Source organism: Alligator mississippiensis, chromosome 3 (genome assembly GCF_030867095.1).
Source record: "Alligator mississippiensis isolate rAllMis1 chromosome 3, rAllMis1, whole genome shotgun sequence".
NCBI lineage: Eukaryota > Metazoa > Chordata > Crocodylia > Alligatoridae > Alligator > Alligator mississippiensis.
In genome coordinates, this window is record NC_081826.1 from 69,479,854 (window position 1) to 69,503,997 (window position 24,144).

At 42.9% G+C, this 24,144-nt stretch overlaps 1 protein-coding gene across 5 annotated transcripts in view; it reads left to right on the plus strand.

The window, feature by feature from the left end:
• The window catches only part of NSMAF (neutral sphingomyelinase activation associated factor), a 53,885-nt gene extending 36,378 nt beyond the window's left edge, over nucleotides 1-17,507 (plus strand). For all 5 annotated transcript variants that reach the window (XM_006269534.4, XM_059724062.1, XM_059724060.1 and 2 more), the window contains 12 exons: nucleotides 610-652; nucleotides 1,085-1,248; nucleotides 3,419-3,527; nucleotides 4,985-5,043; nucleotides 6,849-6,916; nucleotides 9,090-9,157; nucleotides 9,330-9,453; nucleotides 11,116-11,199; nucleotides 12,244-12,394; nucleotides 12,769-12,871; nucleotides 13,978-14,087; nucleotides 15,978-17,507. In XM_006269534.4, coding sequence (XP_006269596.1) covers nucleotides 610-652; nucleotides 1,085-1,248; nucleotides 3,419-3,527; nucleotides 4,985-5,043; nucleotides 6,849-6,916; nucleotides 9,090-9,157; nucleotides 9,330-9,453; nucleotides 11,116-11,199; nucleotides 12,244-12,394; nucleotides 12,769-12,871; nucleotides 13,978-14,087; nucleotides 15,978-16,072 — 1,178 coding nt within the window. In that variant the 3' untranslated portion in view covers nucleotides 16,073-17,507. The remainder of the gene's footprint in view (nucleotides 1-609; nucleotides 653-1,084; nucleotides 1,249-3,418; nucleotides 3,528-4,984; nucleotides 5,044-6,848; nucleotides 6,917-9,089; nucleotides 9,158-9,329; nucleotides 9,454-11,115; nucleotides 11,200-12,243; nucleotides 12,395-12,768; nucleotides 12,872-13,977; nucleotides 14,088-15,977) is intronic.
• Nucleotides 17,508-24,144: the final 6,637 nt, after the last annotated feature.

Sequence of the window (24,144 nt, forward strand, 5' to 3'; positions counted from 1 at the left end):
AACAGTTTAACGTGCAACACGTGTGGTTTGTGGCACCGCAGAGGTTTGTAGTGCCATAAGCTGTATGTGCCTGCATGTCTGGATCTGGCCAAAGGTGGTGAACCTTTGGTTTATTTACAAGGGAAGCAAGAGACCAAGTTCTGACATCTCTTCCAGACTCTTCAGCTCAGTTTAGTTCTAGTGAGGGAAAAATCATTCATGTTCATAGTACTGAATGAATTGACCCTGAATCATTAGATCACCTTCCTTTTTTTTTTTAAATTGTAGTTGACAAAAGTAGTCACCTCCTTACAGTGAAACGATTGCCTACTTTCAATGATGGATTCAGCTGAAAGATAATTGTTGCATATCTATTTCTGATCAGTATGCTTCCTACTACTTTGGGTCTGTTGGGAAAGTGTAGAAAACTGAGCAAGTAAAAAGCATAGGATCAGAAAAAACATCTGGAACTTTTCTTCCATTGCCCAACACAGATGGCTTGAATAAATTAAGTTGTATTTAACTATGAGCTTGCAGAGATATGTAACCATAATTAAAAAAATATGCACACAGTTTTACATTAGGTATGTTTATCTACATTGTACAAACTTCTTTCTTTACTTTTTCTAGTGTTTCATCCATTAACCTATGAAGGAGGAGTTGATTTGAACAGGTAATTAAATGCTTGCTAAATTGATTGCTAAATATTGGATTATTTGTTACTGCTACACAAGTGCTTCCAGCAAGTGAAGCAGTCATTCCATTTTAGTTTCACAGACTGTTGCTAACCACTAGTAGGTTGATGGTTTTAATATAGCTTGAATTGAAGGATTAAGCTATTTCAATGCATCTCCAAAGTCTAAATTACTTCCATTATGGATAAAGATTACTCAATTTTTAGAAAGTATATCTGCAGTTGCTGTAGCTTATAATGGTGTTTATATCATGCAAATAACCAGTCAGATTTAGAAGAAGTAATTCATATGTTGTTAGTGTGAGTGTTATCTCTAACTGTAGGCCCTCTAGCCAAAAGGCCTACATTTAAAACAAACAATCAAAAAACCCCTTTTAAGTATTGTTAATAATAATACTTTTTTGTTTTTAGCATTATGGACCCAAATGAGAAAGTAGCTCTGCTGACACAAATCTTAGAGTTTGGACAGACACCAAAACAATTGTTTACAGTTCCTCATCCCCACAGAATAATACCAAAGTTCAAAAGCTTGTCTCGAACTTCTAGTCACTCTGTTTCCATAACTGATTCTCCAGGTAAACTTATTTTAAAAAATCATAGTTATTGCTTATATATAGTCTGACAATACTATTGACTTGGCCCTATTTTTGCGAAGGCAACGTTTTTTATGTGTCATTTGTTCTTGGTAGACAAGATCTCATGTTATAAAACTCACTCAACTAGTTTCCCTGTACAAAGGCGCCAACTTGTGGGTGCTCCAGGGTTTGAGCACCCACTAAAAAAAATTAGCAGGCGCTTGGCATCCACAAGCCATGTCAGGCACGCCAAGCTGGGGTAATGTGTTGCCTCTTCTGGGCATGCATGGCCACACACACACACACACACACACACTACCCGTTGGCAAAACCCAAAGTTGGCATCTATGTCCCTCTGTAAGCCAAATAAAAATAACTACAGGACCAAAGAGCTCATTATAGAAAATAGATTTGCCTGACAACTCTATTTTTGTCTTACACAGTTGAGAATACAGGTATTGGTCTTGCTGAGTACTGGTAATCCTTCAATTTTGTCTCAAGATTGTTTCAAGGGTTTAAATGAACATACAACATCAGTTGAGGCATCTGTACATGCAAGCCTTTTAAACATACAGTGAGAGAACATATGCAAAATAAATGCAGATTCTCTCCTGTATGGTACTGAAGTCCTAAAAAAATGACTTCTGTGATCTGGAAAGTACTGTATTGAAAGCAATGGGAATCAGATTAACCTATCTACAGCATGGGCAATGCCCACTGCAAGCTTTCACCCAATTCCATGCTAATATGCTTTATATCCTGTCCTAGAAAGATCTCTAGAATGAGAGGATCACTCTGTTCCTGACACAATGTTGGCCATTTTCCTGGGACTGCCAGTGAGTGCCAATTAAGATAATGGACTAGTGTCCATACCACAAGAACCACTTGAAGCTGGACTGATATTCTAGCACTTTAGACTATATCAGTTAACTGTCAGACACTTTTTTTGCTAGTATCCTGGATTGTATTCAAACCAGTGGTTATATCATCCTCTTCAGTCCTCTTAGCTATTTTTAATTTCAAATAAAGGGATGAAGATAAGGTTGCTGTCCTAGGATGCAGATCCATGACATGCTTACATCAGAGGAAATCATATTCTGAGGTGCAAAGCTGTATCTAAGGAAGTTGAAAGTACATTTTTTACACAAGTTGCTATAGCATATAATACCTTGTCACTGCTACCATTCTCAGTTTCATGCCACGATAGTCGTTTGCAAACTGATTCCCTTTCTACCTCAGAACCAGGTGGAGTGACAGTTCTTGGGCTGGCCAACTTGAAAGAGCTGTTCATTCTTAATGCAGAATAAGCTTACTGAGGAGTAAAATCTAGTGTTACTTTGGAGAAAATGTGTTGTAAGTCTGCAAACTTAAGAGTATGGCTTCCAAATGGCATTTTAACTTTTTAAAATTCTTGTCAAAACAAGTGTTTAGAGTAAGATTTGATTTATTGTTCTTCAGGTTTTTTTAAAGATTACTTAAGGTACTAGTATAGTTTTTAAACTTTCCTAAAGTATATTATATGGTTGCCAGTTTTTATCAGCTTTTGATGGGAAAAGCTCATACAGTGAGATTTTTAGTGCTCAGCTGTATTGTAATGAGTTATACAGTTAGCTTATTTAATATCATTATGCCAGTAACCTCCTGAGGGCATGGGTACAAACCTACAATTTTATTTATAGCAGTCAGATTCAACGAAGTGGTGGCCAATCCTAACAGAAAAAATAAAACAATCATGCATCTCTTTTGTATGCCTCTCCAGACCAATAATCTGTTAACTTTTTAGCAGGAAATCAGAGGCATAACTAACAATTTTTGGTGCCTAGGGTGGGGATGCTGAGCACCAGAATGGTGTGGAGGAGGCTGAACTGCAGCAGTATGAGCTCTCATGCACACTCTCTCAAATCTCTTGTTTTATTTAGGCTTTAAAAGATGTGCAGAACACCAGCTATGGGGGTGTGTATATACATGTATGTACACATACTGAGGGTAATCTGTTTGAAAAAAAAAAATCATTTTCATTGTCCTTAACATCTTGTGTGTTAAATGACCTCTTTTGTATCAGTATGCTTTGTACTTAAAGGTTCAGTAATCTCCTTCACTAAATCTACTTAGCTGGAGTCTGTCCTTATTTGACTTCTTATTTGTGATGGCATTTTTATTTGTAATTTAGTTTCTCCAGGTGAAGAATCTTTTGAAGATTTGACAGAAGAAAGCATAACACTTGCATGGAACAGTATTGCCAAATTAAAATTAGATGAGCAACATAAAATTCACAAAGAGTAAGTTCTTGTGAAGCTGCTGTGGTATGGTGGTTTTAACCTCATTCAGTCATGGGCTTTAGCTTAATTAAAATAAGAATGCTTCCAGTAGGTGTATTTGGGAAACCCAGGAATTGCCTAAATTCCATGGGTGCCGGCTGAAAGTCCACTAGGCACCTAGGGTGTCTATACATGTGCTCCAGGGAGTAGGCAGGAGGTTAATTAGAGTGGCTGTCTGAGGTTAATTAGAGTGGCTCCCAGACAGCCACTCTAATTAAAATTCTGTGGTGTCGTGTGTGTTCAACATCCCGCATTTCAAAATGGCTGCAGGGGAGAATCTTTCATTGTAAACCCTGCTCCCAGGACTCATTTTGCATTCAATAGCCATTAAAACAAATATCCCTCAGCAGAGACCAGAACCCTGTTCTAAGTGAGTGCCCTAACCACTAGGATGCAGAGACACCCTCCATCCCCCTCTCTGTTGATACAGGAGGCTGATTGATTTTTTTTGGATGCAAAATGGCACAGATCCAGGGAGGATAGAGTATGCCCCACCTGTGGTAACCTGTGTTCTTTATGGTTATATCTGTTCAAGAGCTTTCCAGGCACTCTAGGGAAGCCCTTAAGCTCTAGCAAGGGGCTTTTTGGACGCAACCTGTGCTTAGCTGTCATTAACTAACTTTCAGAGGGTTCCTTGATCAGGATGTTGTGGTCTTGGGTAGCCTCAAAGTTAAGTAGTAGCATCTAATCTGTAGATGTGCAAGTTGTGTTATAGCAGAACTGTCCCAGGGCTATGTGGCCCTCAAGGGATAATCTTTAGCCCCCAGGTTCGTGGTCTGGCCACTGCTCCCCTCATTGCTCCTCAGCTGCTGCTATAAGTCCCTAGGCTACCCCTTCTGCCTGTAGCCTGTACTTCCTGACCCCATCCCTGGGTGTAGCTGAGGAAGCTCTTGATCAGGGGACTCAAGGGGATCCCAGGGACTTGTGAAGTGCAAGGTATTGATGCAGTGCACTGGGGGTGAGGTGGCACAGCTGTGGGGGGTCTTGAATGGTGTAGGGACACCAGCACTGGATTGTGCTCACTGCAGCACAACAGCGGGTTTGCCTGCGTGGCTTGAAGTGCAGCCTGGAAGGGGGAATGTAGTCCCTGACCACTCAGAAGTTGGGCAGCCCTGCCTTTTAGTATCTAGCCCAAATGGGGTGACTGTGTTCTCCAGTGTACTTATTCAGCCCCTTTTTTGATGAGGGTTGAAGTTTACTGACAGAACAAACAGAGGGGGCATCTCTCACACTGCTATTTTCACTTCTTTGCCAACGTATTTTATCTGTAGGGTTGTCATGCATATTGTAACAGTTTTCTTAATCTACATCTAATTTAACTCTTGTGAGGTTCCAGCTGTGACAAAGTTGTTATAAAGTCTGGTTGTTGGTATTTAAACCTGTGTGAAGTCACATGCAACCTTTTATGTTTTGAACAGGGCAATTACTGGAATAGCAGTCTCTTTCAATGGGTCTTCAGTATTTACTACATCTCAAGGTGAGTGTTATAGTATGGGTCTCTTGTATCGTGAGTTTTTTTCAAACCTTGCACTGTTTTATGTAATGTCTTGTCCTGATAACTTTGTATGAACCATCAATCTTACTAGCCAGCCCTTTTAAGGTGGGGTTTTCCAAAGTACTTAGTACTGGCCTAACTTATTGTCAGTGAATTCTGAGACTGGCATCTTGTCATAGAGACTTGTGGGCAGCCCCCATGATTTAAAGAACTGTTTGGAGGGGAGGGAGTAAATTCTTTGTTTGATTTGATGTCTCTATTAGAAATAGGTTGCTGATTAGAAGCCAGACTAAAACTAGTCTCCCAGTCTACTAGGTTTGAGGGTTGGGTGTAAGGTAACTGCTTCATCCCATAGAAAACATTATCATGGAAACAGAAGTTCTTACCAAACTGCTTGTCAGTGAATAGTGCCCAAATGAACTGCACAATAAGTAACAGCTAAACCTTGTCTTAGCAAGAAGCTGGTGTATCAGTTGAAATCTTACAGGCTCTTAACCTGAGCAAATTAAAGGCACTTGGCCTGAGATAGATAGGATTAGTTGGTGACAACAGCCCTCTTTACCTTACGCACCCAATAGAGTGAGAAGTGGATTGAGTTGAACTTCAATGAGAATGGAGTTAAGGCAGCACAGTAATTTGTTAAAATCCCACACTGAGCACTTTGCAAGCAATCTGGAATGTGCCTACCCAGGGAAAAGCAGCTTTGTGCACAGATATCTGAGCATGCCCTGAAACTGAAAGCAATGTCATCTTGGCATAGTGCTGCACCTGGGCTCCTTAGAGGAGTCGGTTAACCCAGGCTCAGTGCAGAATGAATGCAGCTGTACTGCATAACTGGCAGAGAAGCTTGGAGTTTCAGTGCAAAAATGCTCATTTTAGGTTTCATTGTAATATCTTACAAAAGAAAAGGAGACAGTAGATAGAATGTGTGAACTGTCTTAAATAGCTCAGTATTCTTGTTTAGTACAAAGGCTTTTTATCTGGCTGAATTTGCTATGGTCCGTTCTTTGAATGAACTGCATCAATATTAATGACAGGATGGCATGTTAAAACATCTATTCTGTATATTCCCCATATTTAACACACTAAAATGCCACTTATTTAAAAATGAAATGAAAAAGTAAAAAAAAAAAAAATAACTATTACTCACTGAAGAGAACTTTCAGGTGCTGAGTCTCACTGGAAAGTCAGTAACTTCTGCTTTCCAGTGTTGCAAAGGTCCTTTATTAGGTTCAGTGTCTTGTGGAACTTAAGCCTACCATTGATGCAGAGTGGAGTGCTGCCAGTCATGTATTTCAGATCAGTGTAAAATTTAGAGTGTAGAATTAAAAAATGAAATTAAAAAAAATTGAAGGAAGAAGTATTGGAACTATGATTGATGGGAGCAGTGCAAAATAAACTAAAATCAAAGGGTGTCTGCTGGATTGAGTTACAGGGCTCTTCAACTTCTCATTGTTACTAATTCTGCAAAACAATCATGTGAAATTAACAAATGCCAGAACTACTTCAGTTAAGCATCCCAATTTGCCGGTGTTATTCTCCTAATGACACCAAAAATAATTTCAGAGGTAAATTCGGAGAGAAATTGAGTGTGTCACAAATAGGTTTTACTAACAGTAGCCTTTGTTTCTTGAACTCTTGTCATTTTTTTCCACTGGTTTATCCATCCTTCGTCTGTGGTCCATAAGTAAACATTCAAATATTTAGTCCACAGCAAAAATGAGTATAGTATGTTGCAAAACAGTTCTGTTTTGAGTTCTCCAATTGGTGTTTTATGTTTTCTTTAGATTCAACTTTGAAGATGTTTTCTAAAGAAACAAAAACGCTTCAGAGAAGTGTATCGTTTTCAAATATGGTAAGTAGTTGTCATATTGCAATGAAACCAATAGGAAAACTTTCTGAAAGTTACCCACAGGAAGGTGTCCCTAGTTATCAGTGAAACATTGGGTTTGTCTTTGCTTCCTTCCTCCCCTAACCTGGACTGCACACATAGGACTGGAACAAACACGTGCTGCATGCAGTATGATCTGAGACCCAAAGACAGCACTGCAGGCCAGATGATGGAGCTCTGCAGGCCATAACTTTGACATTCTTATTCTAGGGCAAAGGGTGGAAACTTCACCTATGCTATCAACAGGGCTCTTACAGCTGTGGTTTGTGGGGTGTTTGTTTTTAAGTACTAAAAAAAGTATTTACTAAAATGACTACCTTTTTATTTCTAGTACTTTGTCCCTTCTGGTATTTCTCTGCCTCACGTGTCTGTTTTGCTGCTCCACTGCAACACTGAAGCACTGGTAGAGGGTTGGCACTGGTTCTTTGGTATAGTGCCACCCAACCACACTTAGAGCAAATCTGGGACACAGGCAGTAATGTCAGTAGCAGAACTGTGCCTAATGCTCCTACTGTTTCTGCCAGTGGTGGTAGTGTAACAATAGTAGCCATCTTCAACATAATGTAGCCTTATAACTGATAGCACTAATCTTAGGATAATAGGAAAGGAGAGCTGGAAGGGACCTCATGAGGTTATCTTGAGCAGGGAGGTAGACTATATTGGATTATGAAAATAGGGTGAACTAGAGGGTGGAAACAACTGTGTTTTTGACTTTTCTCTATTCTTGAACCATGAAGACTTGATTGACAGATGAGGTCTCTGCCAGTCATGTCCCCATGAGTTTTGATAAGTTACTGTCAGTTTTATATCCATAGCATACGTGATAAATACCTGTTAAACAAAGCTTGTACCTCCTTTTATATGGGAATGATGAATATTAGGACTCTGCTAAGCCTCAGTTGCTGATCCAATTTGGAGGAGATTCGGCCTCGTTTAAGGCCAAATCTTCGAATCTGGAAGCCAATAAAAAGGTTCAAATTGAACCTCTCAGAATTGATTCGGAGATTCGGGCAGTTCCTGCTCACCACTGCAGAGAGCTGGACCTGGAGTCCATGCCAGTAAGTGGGTGGAGGAGACCATGGAGGACCCCTGCCAGGCCCTGCCCCCTGACACCCTCCCTCCCCCCACTCTCCCAGCCCTGTCAATGGCTGCCCTGCCCAACTCTTTTTTTTTTTTTTTTTAAAGCCCCGCACTCACTGGATATTGGCAGGCAGGGGGGCAATCTCCACTGCCCCACACTGCGTGGGGAGCTCTGCCACAAGCCCCCAGAAGCCCCAAAGCCCCAACAGCTGCTACAGCAGCCAGTGAGTGCAGGGCTTCTTCTTTTTTAAGAGCTGGGCAGGGCAGCCATTGATGGGGCTGGGAGAGCAGGTTTGAGATGGGGCCTGTTTGGTTCGGCTGATTCAGCTGAAATGATTCGGGACAGTGATTTGAGTCACCAAGTTGAATCACTGTCCCCCAAATCGAACAAATCCAAATCCGAAGCAAATACTAGCTGCTTTGCGCAGGCCTAATGAACATGCCATCCCTTTAGGCAGAGGTCAGGGGCCTATGGGTTGTGGGCCAAATCCAGTTTGCAAAGAGCTAGGACCCAGTCTGCAGTGGTGGGGGAAACAGCAGCATGTGGTGACAAATTACAAAGAGGATGCCTCGCAATGTTGTTCTGCCTACTGCATGCCACTTTCCTTGTGCATTCCTGCACTGTGCTCCACTTCTTATCTGCACAGCCTTTGCTGACACTTCATCCCTACGTACTCTCTACCCTTGCTGCTGAATGAGTACCTCAACGTGATCATTGGTCATGGGATTCTGTGGCACTTGGTGACAGGAAGTGGAGATGGTGGGGGGAGGGAAGGTGCAAGAGAGTAAGAGAGGTAGTGCGGAAGGGGCAGCAAGGGATCAGCAACCTGCAATGGTGGCTGGGTCACAAACAAAAGCCCACAATTCATAAAGGTTGCCAATATCTGCTTTTAATTTAATAAGAATGAGACCCTGATTCTTAGTCACAACACTCTTAAAATATGAGTGTGTAGGATCGGTATTGTTTGTACTATTTTCTGAAATGCGCTAATGTAATTTAATTGAATTCTGTGATATCTGGCAACAAATAAAACTATTTTCCTTTCTCTTGTTATAGGCCTTGTCATCTTGTTTGATCTTGCCTGGTGATACAACTGTCATATGTTCTTCATGGGACAATCACATGTATGTATTTGCTTTCTGTTGCTAATATTTAATTACATTATGGACATGGAAATAAGCTACTTGAGATGCTTGTACTATTTTTCTGTTTAGAAATTGCAGAAGCCAAAACAGTTTAATGTCTTTAAAAGTTTTCTCTTAAATACTGCTTTTGTAACTATTTTTTTCCTATTAGCTATTTTTATTCAATTGCATTTGGAAGACAGCAAGATGTTCTAATGGGACATGATGATGCTGTCAGCAAGATACGTTGGCATGATGATCGCTTATATTCTGCATCTTGGGACTCCACTGTGAAGGTTTGTGTGTCAGTTACTTTACTGTTTGTTCCCATCAATTTTACACCAAGGTGATTGCAATGCAGTCTGGAGCTGATCAGCTGTTTTGTTGTGCATAAAGATTATAAACAACAAACTTAAACTCACTGTGACTGACTTTTATCTCGTCTATATTAGGCTGTATCTTGGTTTCAGTCAAATGCTATAGTTAATGTGCTCTTTAGATGAAGTATCTTAATAGCATCAATTCTTCATGACCCTCATTTATAGATATCTGTTGGTGAAGATCAAAGCATTGGCATTGGCCACTAAAGCCAGGATAAGATCTGCCTTGTCTGACTGGTTCTCTCTGTCCAGAAGTATAGGTTAATGAGCTAGAAAATCCATACCTCCTATGTACGGGCAGGTTTCTGGTGTGATGTTGCCCCCCAAACTTTTTAAAATTCATTTTTGTTTTGATGACAGATTTCAGATCGATCTGACACAGTGCATTCTACCAAGTTAATCTCTTTGGGGCATTGGGAGATCTGAATTTTTCAATGAGGGAGGTGTTTGTTGACTTTAAATGGAGTATGCTGCTGGTATTCAGCACTTTTGTTGCAGACATGTTTTTAGAGGTGCACTGATATATCAATCCATATAATATCAGCACCAATAAAAAGAAAATTGACGTTATTGGCAATCGACTTTTTTTGGCTGATGTGGTCAATAGTATCACCGATTTTTAAATGCATGTATGTGCGCAGCCACAGCATGCACATGGCCAGGAATGCACCCCAGCAGCTTAGAGAGCAGCATCTGGCCGGTAAATCGGGGGGGGGGGGGAGGGGGGAATGGGGGCAGGGCAGATCAAGGCTCCCACAGTGAGTGAGGGAGTGGGGCTGGGGCAGGTGCTGCAGAGCTGGGGTGGGGCATGGGACAGTTGTGGGCAGCTCATCGGGGTGGGGTGGCAGCTCCCACCACTGCACTCGCCCCCCCGAGGAAGGCATGTACCTCCCCCCCACCAGATTTGTGCATGGGGTGAGGGTGGGCTGAGGGCTCGGGCCCAGAGTCTGTGCCAGCCTCTTCCCAGTGGGGGGGCTGGGCCAGGGCTGCGCTTGGGGCAGGGGTGGGTGGCACTAGAAGGGGGACCATGGGGGACTACAATGAATTTTGGGGTGGCTGTAGCCCCCCTCCCAGCGCTGTTGCCCACCCTTGCCCCACACATGCATCTGTCCCACGCCCTGCCCCAGCTGGGCAGAGCCTACCCATGCCCCTACCCCAGCCCTACTCCCTCCCTCACCATGGGAGCCTTCATCTGCCCCTTCCCCCCACAAACTTACTGGCCAGATGCTGGTCTCCAAGCTGCCAGATTGCATATCAGCAATCGGATTGGTATCAGCCCATATAGCTGGTTAATAATAAGCCATTGGTATTGGCTGAAAAAAATCTTTCAGTGCATCCCTAGTGTTTTTCATGGTTTGTCAGGGCACTTGAGGCTGTTAAGAGCATTAATGTTAAACCAAAACAAATGTAAATCTAACTTTGAACTTGAAAATACGGAAGATGTTCACTGTAACTTCTGTACAGCTCTCAGTTAGTACAAGCAGCTTACCTTGCAGTAATAGAACTAGGTAATAGAAAAGCTTACACAAGTAACTATTCCAGTGTGTATTTGAACAAATTGGTATGTTTGTACCATAGGTGTGGCAGTGTGTTCCTGCAGAGATCTTGGGCACTAGGCGACATAGTTTTGAATTGCTTGCTGAGTTAGAGCATGATGTTAGTGTAAGTATGGAAATAATGCACTGTATAACTTATAATAAATTGGAAGAGTTATTTGACAACATCTAAACCAGGATGTGAGAAGGCATTTATCAATGAAGCAAAAAGTCCAAGTTAAGGCTTCCATTTTTTTTCAAAGTTTCTAGCTGTGCAAAAATGCCAGAAAAGCTGAGAGCAAAGTGAAAGCCAATCCAGATTTTTTTTCTTAAAATCACTTCTAGAGAATGGAGGGACTGCATAAACAAATGGGTATTTTTATTAGTGTGGCTTAACTTTTATATATGCAAAGGATTTGGAGGCTCTTTGATTTTGTTTAATCAAAGTTAACATGCTTGAGGAATTTTCATCCTTATGCTTTTTGCCAAAATACAAAATGGCTTCTTCAGAACTCTCAGCCAAAATTTGAGCAAATATAAAAGTAGAGTCCACTCATGTTTTCTTACTCACTCTGGTTTGCCTGCTAGTAAATATAAATGCATTCTGTGCCTAAACACTAAAATATGGTGGATCTGAGTATAACTGTATATCCATATTGTAATTTCTGATGGCATTCCTGAAAAGTAGAATACTGGGTTAAAAAAATGTTAAAGTGGATTTCCTTTTAGAACGTTATAGACACACCTAATATGAACACATGTAAATTTTACCGTTGATTTTTTCAACCACCTCCCAAAGATATAAAAAACCATTGGCCTGATCAAAGCAGTAGACTGGATTTCATACTACTTGGTGCAGCTAAGCATTTAGTTTAAGGTAGGATGTTCTTAATTAGAAGACTTTAAACACTAATCTAGACTTCTGATACTGCAAAGGAAAACAGCATTTTCCAATATATTGAAGGCTGTTGATGATTATATGTGCCCTTGCTTTTCCACTTACAAATAGTTATTGACTAGTTTTAGAATTTTATAAAAGATCCTCAAACTTATTTTTATAATAAAACTGGATACTTCTAGAAGAGGACAGACTTGCTTTGCAAACACTTAAACCAATTAAGAATGACCACACAAGTGATGAGTGAAAGAATAATGCATTGCTTAATTTCAGGTAAATACAATCAACACAAATGCTGCAAATACATTGCTGGTGTCCGGAACCAAAGAAGGCACTATTAGTATATGGGATGTTACTTCCACTACTGTGTTGCACCAACTTGCATGTCATTCAGGGACCGTGTATGATGCTGCTTTTAGTCCTGGTATGTTGTGTTTACATTTTTTTAATGGGTAGAGAGAAGATGATAGTCAATGCTTAATTCTACAATGTTGATACTGGATTTTGGGATAATGGCAGATTTTAGATACTATCTTAAGGTCATCCCATCTCATTGTCTCAGCTTTTATAAGTGTTTTGAATTACTTGGCTTCAGAATTCACATTTTCTTGGCAGTTTAGAAGGTGCTACTTTTTTGCTTGAAGGTGTACATAGCCAATACTTAATTGGAATGAATTTTTTACTTGAAAAAACAGATTTTTCTGACATGTTTTTATGCCCAAATACCAAAGAGAATTTTCTTTGCTTCAGAAACTGAGGTATTTGATACTTATTTAATGCATCTTAACTTTTTTATAGATAGCAGACATCTGCTCAGCACAGGAGAAGATGGCTGTTTTAAAGTTATAGATGTACAAACTGGAACGCTTATCTCTTCTTTGAGTTCTGACCAGCCACAAAGGTAATACTGAGAAAATGCTAAATGTGAAAGTAACTTCTTCTAAGTTCAGTGAGTTGGTTTTGCACAAATATTTTGGAGAATCAAATTTTGAGTGCAGGACATAGACACTTGTATTGTTATCAAATGCCTTTCTAGAGCAGGGATCAGCCACATTTTTGGGCAGAGTGCCAAAAACACCTGCAACCGCATCTTGTAAGGTTCGTGTGCCAGGGTGGATGATAGGGGAGCTGAGAGCGGCCCAATCCTTGTTGTGGCAGTGCAGCCCCAGCCCCTTTTCCTGGCACCCATGTTGAGGGTTGCCTACCCCTATTCTAACGTATAGAAATTAGACATTTTGAATATGTATATAAAGTACATCTCAACTAGGGAAAGTGAAGTCCTTTTAACAAGATGTCTGTATACCAGCAGATCAGAGTTCCAGCTGCAGTTCAGGTATGCACAGTGTACTGCAGCCAAAGCTTCACTACTTAAATGTTAAAAACCGGAACCTTAATAAATAGTCCCACATTCAGGAGGGCAGTGCCTGTGCAGTTTCTGTTTAAATTAATCAGAGCTGTGGTTATTTAGCTCTTACCTAGGAAATTGCCCATATTTCTTGCAGTGATAAAGTCTAAGCAATAGAAAAGTGTATACCAATATTTGTTTGGATGACTGAAAATGATTACATCCAAGTTTTTTTTTTAGTAATGACAAAACAATTAATATTTTTGTCTCCAGGTACTAAATTTCTGTGATATGGACATGCAGGTTTTTATTCTGCATTTGTAAGACAAATTCAAAATGCAATTGGTTTGTAGTGTACTATAGTAGTGCCCTCCTTTCAAATGATCTTACACTGAAATAAAAGCGACTTGAAGGCTCACCTCTCTTCACTTACACTTCATATATTGTTCCAGAACAATAAACCACTATGGTATCTGTGATTTAAATAATCAATATTTATTATTGTTTTACCTCCTTCTGACTCACTCCTTTGTCTTGACACTTTTTATAATATAATTCATAAAATTCTTAGTATAATCCTTCACTTATTCCAAAAATAGATAGGATTTGTTTTATTAAAGGCTCTTAAGTCAAACAAACTGGTTTACTGAATGACTTTGCAGGTGCTTCAAATGGGATGGAAATACAGTCCTGTCAGGAAGCCAGTCTGGTGAATTACTGGTTTGGGACCTTCTCGAAGGAAAAGTTATTGAAAAATTCAAAGGGCATGCAGGTGCGCTTGGTACTGTGTAATCTCTCTTGATTTCTGCGCAAGACTTCCTTTTGTCTAAAAAAACACTGTATACTCTAACACTTGGTTTTAAATGTCTGATCATAAATCTACAAGCCAGTGTCATGCGGAGAACTGAAATTAAGAATGAAGTATTAGAAAGAAGTGCTAAGTTTTGACTCCCTAGAACATATTATCTTTAAGATTGGGGGTGGGATGGGGTTAGTTCATTACTGTTGAGTTTGCATCATAGTAAAGGCAGGGAAGTCTTAATTATGTTAGTCAGTTTGTCCATTAGGTTGGACTTCTGATATGCAAAGAAAATAGTACAGGATGAAAAATAGCAAATGGAGTTCTGCAAAGTTCAATACTAAGATAATCTTGTTTTATCTATGTAGTATTCCGGCTAGAGTGTGCGTATATGGATGACTGTTCTCCTCTGGATGGAGTATTGGGCCTGCTTGTGGTTGGGCTGCCCCTTATATTAAAGATCTGGACATATGACACCATTACTATGAAGTAATGTATCCTAGATTTTACTCCACTGTGGGTGCATCTACACATGCACTTAATGCAAAGCAATAAAATGGTGCATATCACACCCGAATTTGTTGCTCCCACGTGCTGCATTTATACATGTGCCCGGGACCATAGCACATTAAACCAGGTTGGAGCAGCCCCAACTGGCAGGGAGCCCAGAGGGTCAGCTTGCCAAACCAGAGATGCTCTGACATGGATCAGCATGCTGCAGAGGAGCTGGCTGGGGCACAAGGATGCTTCAGTGCAGGGGCAAGCCAGCAGGTAGCCCCTACACTGAAGCACCCTCATGCTCTAGCCAGCCCCATTAGCGTCTACACATGCTTTGCTGCGCAGTAAATAACGCTGCTGCAAGATAGTACTTGAATTTAAAAGTACCTACAGCAGCGCTTGCTAGTTTTACTGCAGCCTAATAGGGCCAACCATGTAGACACAGAGATTATTGCAGAGCTGTTTAGGCAGCAATGCCTCTTGGGTGACATGAGGAAAAAGCAACACGATAGATGTATAATCTTTGAACTTTGAGGAGTTGTATTAATAGAATGGGGTACTTGAGTAGTAAGCCAGAGCCAGTATACTCCCTGATATAGCTAGTTGTTCAGATATCTGCAGTAGATTAGAAGTCTGGGGCAGGGTGTGTGTTGGTTTTGCATTTGTATGTTTAAAACTGGCTTATTATATAATTGGGGAATAGATAATCTGTCAGAAGTCCTATATTTTCATGTCAATGCAATGTTACGTAGTCTTCAGTTTTCAGTGCATTTACAAACAGTTCAAGTATTGCATGGTACAGACGGTCTGAAAGCTTGAAGAAAACTGTCATAGTTTTCTACTAACTTGTTTTTAAGATTTCCCTCAAGTTGGCTATAACATTTTAATAAAACTTACATCTGTATTAAAGGATGAATGAAACTGGGATTTGTAATATTTCGGACTGGTCAGATCCTTCCACAAAAGTGTATTCTTACTTGTATGCCCATTCATGTCTTTAAAAAAAATCAACATAATTGAAGTGGCAATGAAGAGAGTTCACTGAAAACTGATCAGAAAGAAAAGTCCTACAGCTCTCAGCCAACTGATTTAGAATAAAAATTGCTGTGGCTAAATTTAATCCAGTCAGTCCTAAAAGATAGCTGAGGAGATGTAGTATGCTTCAGCTGTAGGGTATTCATATTGTACAGGAGAGAGGTTGAGCATGTTCATGCAAGAGAAAACAAATAGGCTGCTGTTGGCTATCTGCTAAATGACCCCCAGCACCTATTTTAAAATCATGCTTTTCAGGTTTAGCTCCGCACTTATCACGTACCCAACTGTACTTGCCTCTAATACACAATTCTGCTTTGCTTTTTTCCCCAGGTGCTGTAACATCTATGTGGATGAATGAGCAATGCAACAGTGTGATCACGGGAGGGGAAGACAGACAAATCGTGCTCTGGAAACTGCAGTACTAAGTGCCTTTCCCTCCAGCTACTTAAACAAATGCTTTCAAGTTATATTTTTAAACCAAACTTTTTAAAGGAACTTACCCATGTGCAATGATGGCTACTGAAGTTTAACCAAACAAAGCTCTGTTCAGCTAAGGATTTCTAGTTCATGGTGACTTCATTAGAAGTTCTTAAATGCTTATTATAATTTCCATTCTGTACTTATTGGTTTTTCATGATGGCTGTCATATATCTCAGATTAAATGCCTGTGTCTGTATCCTGAGATGCAATTAAAGATGTATTTTCTGTAATTAAAGAAATCTTAACTTGCAGTCATTGTGACCTAACTGAAATGTATTGAATACCATATGCATTTTTTAAACAAAAAAAGATGCTCCGTTTTCAGCAAGGACCACATTAATAAATACGTGGTGCATCATTCAATTGAAAATGTCTACCAGATACTCTTTCATGGATCTGCTAAGTTCTCTACAAACTTGTTAGGATGAAATAAAGATCAGGGTGGGTATTTTTCTTCTACTGGGCCTACTCTCCATTGTAGAACTTGCAACTTCTTGCTTTTTAACGGGAGGTGCAGTAGGAATCCTTACTCATAAGCACAAAATGCAGCTCTGTCGAGATAGTAGCTGCTACATTTTAATGGCGTCTGGGACAAAGTGCTCCATGACTAGAGTTATTTACATGGAGGGGAACACCATGCAGTTTTGGGAACTAAGGAGAAGGTTATTTACCAGCAAAGCACTCCTAGACTTGCAACTTGTACCTCCTTAGTTCAAAACTGAGGAATTGCCTTGAAAAGCAGTATTAGTTTCTGCATGGAAGGGGGGCATTCTCTCATGTACATTCTTTCATGAAAGGATGTCATCGTCAGCTTACTCTTTGCACCCCAGCAGGAGGTGACGCCTGGAATTCTGGGGTAGATTGGAAGGTGGGCAGGAAGTGCAACTGCGGAGGTATCTTTTGATTCATCAAGGGATTAATCCCAAAGTAGCCAGTTGTTACTCCACTTAATGTATGCTTTATTGATGCTGCATAAGACTGTGTGACAGTGACTAAGAATTAGCACTAAAATAAGTAAATGTTTCTCAGAAGACTGCATTTTACCCAAGCTGTGACCTTTTGTTGATTGATTTGGTTGACTGAATGAAATCTGAGCTTGGCAAACAAGTTTATCTTCAACTGGCAGTGATTGTACTTAATGATGTCCTAATGTATCTCTCAGTAGAATCCTGCACCACTTCTGTGGTTTTGGCCAGACCCAATGTCAGTTTAAGCAGTCTATAGTTACTTGGGTCAGCATGGTTGCACTCTTTTAAGTATTGGCACAACGTTAGCCTCTTTCTCAGGCTTGCATCTCCCTGCTCTCAAAGCTTTGGGTACAAGTTATGCTACATTGTTACTTAAATATTTACCTATAATAAATGATAAGCTCCCTGCTTACTAATGGACTGAAAAGCACTTCACTGTCCCTCTGTGATAAAAGCACAGCCTGCTTTTCTTCCAAATGCAGAACAATATATTTATTAAAAAATATATATATATATTTATTGAATACTTATGCTTTCCTTGCATCATTAACAATTTTACCAACTTCATTTAGTCATGCTTCCATCGTACTGATAGGTAATTGGGAACAAAAATCCTGTGTTTATCTCTTTCAGCCATGGGTGGGGTTTTTTGTTGTTTCTTTTGTTTCCTTTATCAATATTTTAAATTCCTTGAAATATTGATTACTATGCATTGATAAGTGTCCATTTCTTGCATAAGTCTTTTTAAATTATACTTGTAATCACTGGCTAGACTTCCCACTGAATTAAGATGTGCTTGACTGTGGAACTCAGCTCTTTTTCCAACTTAAACTCATTCCCATTTTTGTTAGTTTTTGCTCTTAATTTATCCAGCTTGGGTAATTAGCTCTCTGAAGGAATAAGCGTGGCCATATGTATTGCTGAGTGGAACTGTCCTCTACTTAACTGAATGAGATTTGATCATAATCCTAAATTTACACTAAAACAGCTAGAGAGGGGGAAAAAGGTTACTAGTCTGGCTAAGGGAGATGGAGACCTTATTTTATGAAAGAAGGTAAAAAGAGTTTGGCTTAAAATTATAAAGTTCTAGAAAATTAGGGTTGGAAGGGATCTTGGGAGGTCATCTAGTCCAACCCTGTGCTCAAAGCTAGATCATCCTAGCCCAAGCTTTGGCTAGCTAGGTCTTCAAAACCTCCAAGGCTGGAGAGTCCACAACCTCTCTGGGTAACCTGTTCCAGTGTTTTACTACCCTTCTAGTGAGAAAATTCTTCTTAATATCTAACCTAAACTTCCCTTGCTGCAACTTGAGACCATTGCTCCTTATTCTGTCATCTGCCATCACAGAGAACATAGCAAAGAGGACTGAGGAGGGATACAATATATATTCATTTATTCTGCTATATACTAAATATACACACAAAAGGAAGAAATGTTTCTTAGGCTAAAAGACAGTATTGACAGAAAATTTAGGAAAGGACTTTTTAGGGGAACCAGATTCTAGCCCGGGAGCTGCTGAGTAATCGCTGTACTCCAAGTAACCAACTGGCCTGCTAATCTATTAATATTTGTCTGTCATGTTTTCCAAAACCGCCTGTGTGCTGCTATGTGATGCTGGGCCTTCTGACATGTCAGGTTACTTCCAGACCCTGTATATTCTGTGGTAGTTGGTTTTTTCTACACAATGGATCCTGCATCAGCTGGTGCTAGGTGTGTCTAATCTCTTGCATCATTTAGAAAAAAGAATGCAGCACATGGAAGGTAGAGCAGAGTTGTTTTCCTGTATAGTCATTCATCAGGCAAACTGTTGCTAGGAAAGTAACCAGCCCAATTCATGTTTGGACCCCTGTTCTCACTGCAAAGATGTAAACACCTATCTGCTTCCTTTGGACTTTAAGCCCCAGTGTATCCATGCAAATATGCACACGGACTAAACACCTATAACACTTAGCAAGTTCTTCTGCCTCTAACAACATGACCTGCAGCTGGACCTGCTGAAGTTGTGTTCCCAGTAGGTACAGAGCTAAGCCTTTTTTTATTGACAAAAGCAGAAATATCCATTTTTGTATGTAATGTTAGCAAGGAGAAACTCGAACAGGATATACAGTACTCTATTGCCCCAAGCACTGTACACCACAGTAAAAAGCTACTGCTTGTGTTAGATAAGAAATAGCCATAATACATTTGATGGATGGGGCAGCACTAACAGATTAACATCAGTCTGCTTAAAACAGCCACTTAGTTTGCTGAATCAACTAACAAGCAGTGTTTTCAGGCATCACGGAGAGAGGGTTTTGGAGGTAGCTGTGCAGATGGTTGACAGCTTCCCATGAAGGGCAGCATGAAAGCACCTGTTTGAAAGCTACAGTAAGAATGACTGACATTAAAGGCTAATCCAAGATGAGATTTGATGACTTGTTATTCAATGGGTGCATCTGCCCAGGCCAGGAAACAGCTGTCTCCTGGCCCTAGGTGGGGGCTGCCTGCTTCTGGGGCAGGACAACATCTGTCTGCCACAAGAGCAGGGAGCTCCTGGACCTGGCTCCCTGATCAGGGACACAGGGATTGGAAAGAGCTGCAGGCGAGGGGCAGGTTCAAGCCCCTTGTCCCAATCCATCAATGGGGCAGCTAGCTTCCCCACTGGCAGAGCAAGCAGGGGGTTGGGACCTTCCCCACCACTTCAGCTCCTTTCCAAGCCCCATGCCTCAATCACACAGCTCGGACTGCCCGTGACTGTGACAGTTCCCGGCCAGCCCTGGACAGTACAGGGAAGTCTGCATGTGCAGCCCGGAGCTGGCTGGGGACTGGCTGAAACAGGACAGTCCCTAGCTGCTTCCAGGCTGCACATGCTTCCCCACACAGATGGGCAAGCTGGGAACTGTCCCAGGTGCGGGCAGGTCCCTGCCAGCTCCAGGCTGGGCAGGGAACTGTCCCCATGCAAGGAACTCCCAGCCCCTGCTCTGCAATTGCAATTGTGGAGTGGGCCTGGGAATAAACTCCCAGTCCATGACCAGGAAGCAGGGCCTGGAAGCTCCCTGCTGCTGGGGCAGGAGGACATTGTCCCCAACTGGGAACGCAGGGTTGGGGCTGGGAAGCTTGTTTCCTGCCCAGCTCTGTGAGCATGGAGGTGGGGTGGGGAACAGGCTGTCCCCCCTCCCCCCTCCAAATCTCAGCCAGCAGGCAGTTCCTAGCATTGGCTCTGTAACTATGGGGCTGCTGCTGGGAGATGCTTATCTCCCAGCCTAAGCTCCGTGGTCAGGGACTCCTGGTGGGAGACCCTTATTCCCCAGCGGCAGCTCTGCAACTACAGAGTTGGTACTGGGAGATAAGAATCCCCCAGCCCCCTGCACCCCGACGGCAATCTCAAGAGTGAGGGGCTTGGAGCTCCCTACTGATGGGGCATGGGGACAGTCTCTGCCCTGACTCCTGTGGCAGAGCCTGTCCCAGCAGCAGGCAGCTCCCAGGGGCTGGGAGCAATCTCTACCCCCCACCCCCGTAGACAGCTGACCAGGAGCAGAATTTGCTTTTGGTCAGGCATTTACACGAGCACTACGGTTGTTACTCATGCCAAATAAATTTGCTACTTGTATTTGCAGGTAGCAAATTTACTTGGTATTAGAGAAGTTTACTGGGAAATAAGCATGTGCACATGTAGATACACATACTTACTTCACAGTAAACTATGCTAATGCAAAGTGAAGCATATTGTGTAGATGTGCCCAGTAGGCACATCTACAAATGCATTTGATCTGGAATCAGTTTATTCACAATTAAACGCCCCTGGGCGTCTACACATGCATGGAAGTGGGAGCAGATTTGCTGCTAACTGCTGCAAACTCCCTTGCAATGGGCCTGTGCTGCCACCAGGGCGAGCTCTAGGCTCCCCTGGGTGCTAGCCTAGGGGCTGGCATGGAGCATCCGGCAGAAGACAGCCGTTTCCTGGCCAGGGGCTCGGACATTACACCCTACCGCTGGGGGCTGCCTGCTGCCAAGCCAGGGACAATGTCCCCTTCCCCGACACTAGGGAGCTCCTTGCCTTGGCTCCCCAATCAGGAGCAAGAGACTTTGAAAGAGCTGCAGCAGAGGGACAGGTTCCAGCCGCCTGCCTCAATATGTTGGGGCACCTAGCTCATTGCTAGTTGCACCAGCAACAGATCAGGACAAGAGTCTGGGACCTAACTTGTACCTGCAGCTCTTTTCAAGCCCCATGCCTTGATCCCTCAATCAGTGCATGGGGCTGGGACCTGCCCCTACCAGGACAGTTCCCAGCCCCGACCCTGCATGCGGGTGGAGGCTGGGGAGCCTGTTCCCTGCTCAGGTCCACAAGCGCAGCACTGAGTGGGGAACAGGCTGGGGAGCTTGTTCCTCACCCTGCTCTGTGCTCATGGAGTTGAGCAGGGAACAAGCTCCCACCAGCAGGGAGCTCCCAGTGCCAGCTGGTCCAGTACTGGGAGAGCTTTATCTCCCAGCGTGAGCTCCACAGTCACAGGGCTAGTGCTGGGAGACCCTTACCTCCCTGCCAACTCCGTGACCACAAGACCGTCACTGAGAGACCCTTATCTCCCAGCCCCAGCTCTGCCACCGCAGAGTCTGTGGTGGGAGATAAGGATCTCCTTGCTTCTCTATCTGGATGACTGAGTTGGGGGTTGAGAGAGAAAGATATCCCAGCCCCAACTCGTAATCTCAGCAGGGTGCTTGGAGCTCCTTGCTGCTGGGGCAGGGGGACAGTCTCTGCCTGGGCTCCAGTGGTGGAGCCCACCCCGGCAGCAGGCAGTACCCGGGGACAGGGACAAATCTCTCACCCCCTTGGTGGACAGCTGCCCAGGAACGGATTTGCTCCCAGCCAGTTGTCTACACAAGCACTACTGTGCCGTTACTAATCAAAAGTATATTTGCTACTTGCATTTGCGGGTAGCAAATTTACTCGCAATACACCAGGTTTACTGTGTAGTAAGCATGTCCATGTGTAGATGCATGTTTACTTCACAATAAACTATGTTGCTGCACAGTTAAGCATTTTGTGTAGACGTGCCCAATGAGTGAGAGATTAGGGTGGAGACCAGCTAAGAGAGGACTTGAATGTAAAGACAGATTGCCTCTGTTTTCAAACACAAGCTAAGGCAGTGGATGCAGGAAAAATGAAGCACAGATTGGAATCTATAGCTTTGCATGGCATGTGCATGCCCATCCCCTTTCAGGGTGGGCAGCTGCCATACCATGCTGAGCTCAGGAGGAGATATGAACCCACAGCCAGCTAAAAGCAGGTGCTTCTGCCCAGAGGGGGCAGCCACAGGCAGCCTTGAGTCATACCCTTCCACCTCCCCACAGCAACACCCAGCCCCTAGAGCCACCATGGCTGAACAGCCTTATCTTTCTACATCCGTGAGTAGAGCAGAGGCATTTTAAAAAAGAGAGCAAATGAGTACCTGCTTAGGCAAGCCAGGGATCTTGAACTCAGGACTTTGGGCTTTGGAAGGTCACTGCTCCTAACTACCCCAAAAAGGGTGGAAGGAGGAAAAAGGAGAAACTATTCATGGACTCTGTTTAGCCTATAGCAGTATTTTCAAAGCTATAACCCTAGCAGGAGCACTTAGATGACAGTTCATGAGTAAGATGATTACAGGTCTGGGGTTGCTCCCCTAACCATGTAAAGCTACTAGGTAAGCTTTCACTTGGGATGTAGGAGAGCAGTTTCAAATCCTGGTCTGCCTGAACTAGAGCAAGGACTTAATCACGTCTCTCATATGCCAGATGAATACTCAGATTGTCGGTGGCTCATAGTCACCTAGAACTGTTTTACTGTGAATATTTACAGAGTAGCTATAACAGAAATGGACTCATCCCAAATAGTAGCTTGGTTGCTTCAACTGCAGTGACTACTACTCCCAGCCTTTAGCTTACAAGTATAAAAGGCTTCAATCTTACTCAGATGGAAGAAAGAAAAACTTCAAACATAAATGTTAGAGCCAGTTTTCATGAACAGACATGGGATACAGGAGCATATCAGCCTAGGAACAAATCTTTGTACTCTGAGGTCAGACATAGCTCCAATTACTACCATTTAATAGTATGGTGAGATTTTAACTCCCTACACACTTTTTTAGTTAAGGGACATCAATTTGAAGTCTTGTTAAAAAGTTAGCTTCAGTAATTAGTTACCCCTGCCTGCCTTTTAATATGCAATTAAAGCCACTTTAGGGTTTTACTCTTGTTTTCAGTGCATCTGGCACATAAAACGAGGCAAACTAATTGTATAAAGGGAAACTGATGCTCATGTACACTTAATGAGGTTATAAATAAATAAAAGTAGCCTCTAACTGTGGCGGCCAAAATACAGCCCATGGGCCAGATGCAGCATGCCAGGCATTTTCATTCAGTCCGAGGCACCCCCCCACAAACAAATTGCATCCCACCCAGCCCTTCTGCCTACAAGGCACTCATGTGTGCACCCCCCACCATACCTTGTGGGTGGAGTGGCCCTGCCCAGCCAGCAGCAGCTTCCAGGCAGGGCTACTGCTGCCCCTGCTAGAGTCACCCCCATGGGAGTCTGCTTGGCTTCACCAGCTTCCAGCTCTCCAGGCAGCAGGTGGGGAAGTGGTGGGGGCTGGGGCCCAGGTGGGGGCAGTGGAGCTGCAGCTGCAGCTGGGTGGAAGGAAGGAGAGCAGCACAGAACCCACACCCAGGGGGACAGGCTGAGAGAAGGAGGCTGGGGGTTGTAGGGACCCCTCACACACTCCCCGACATGGAGCACAGCCCCAGCTGCCCACAGCAGCAGCAGGCAGGGGACTCATGGTGCTTGTGGCAGAACACAGATCCAGCCAACGCTGCGTGCAGGGGCGCAGCCTGGCTCACCACTCCACTCCACTCCGTGCCATGTGCCTGCAGTTCCTGTGCTCAGTGGCTGAAGCCCTGCACTGGAGCCAGCTGCCTTTCCTACCTCCTGCTGTGCAGGTCTGCAGACCGGGAGTGGAGGAAGCTCTGCCTCCCAATTCCCTGCAGAGAACAGTGTGGGGCTTCCCCAGTGTGTGTGGGGGAGCTGCAGGTGCCCCAGA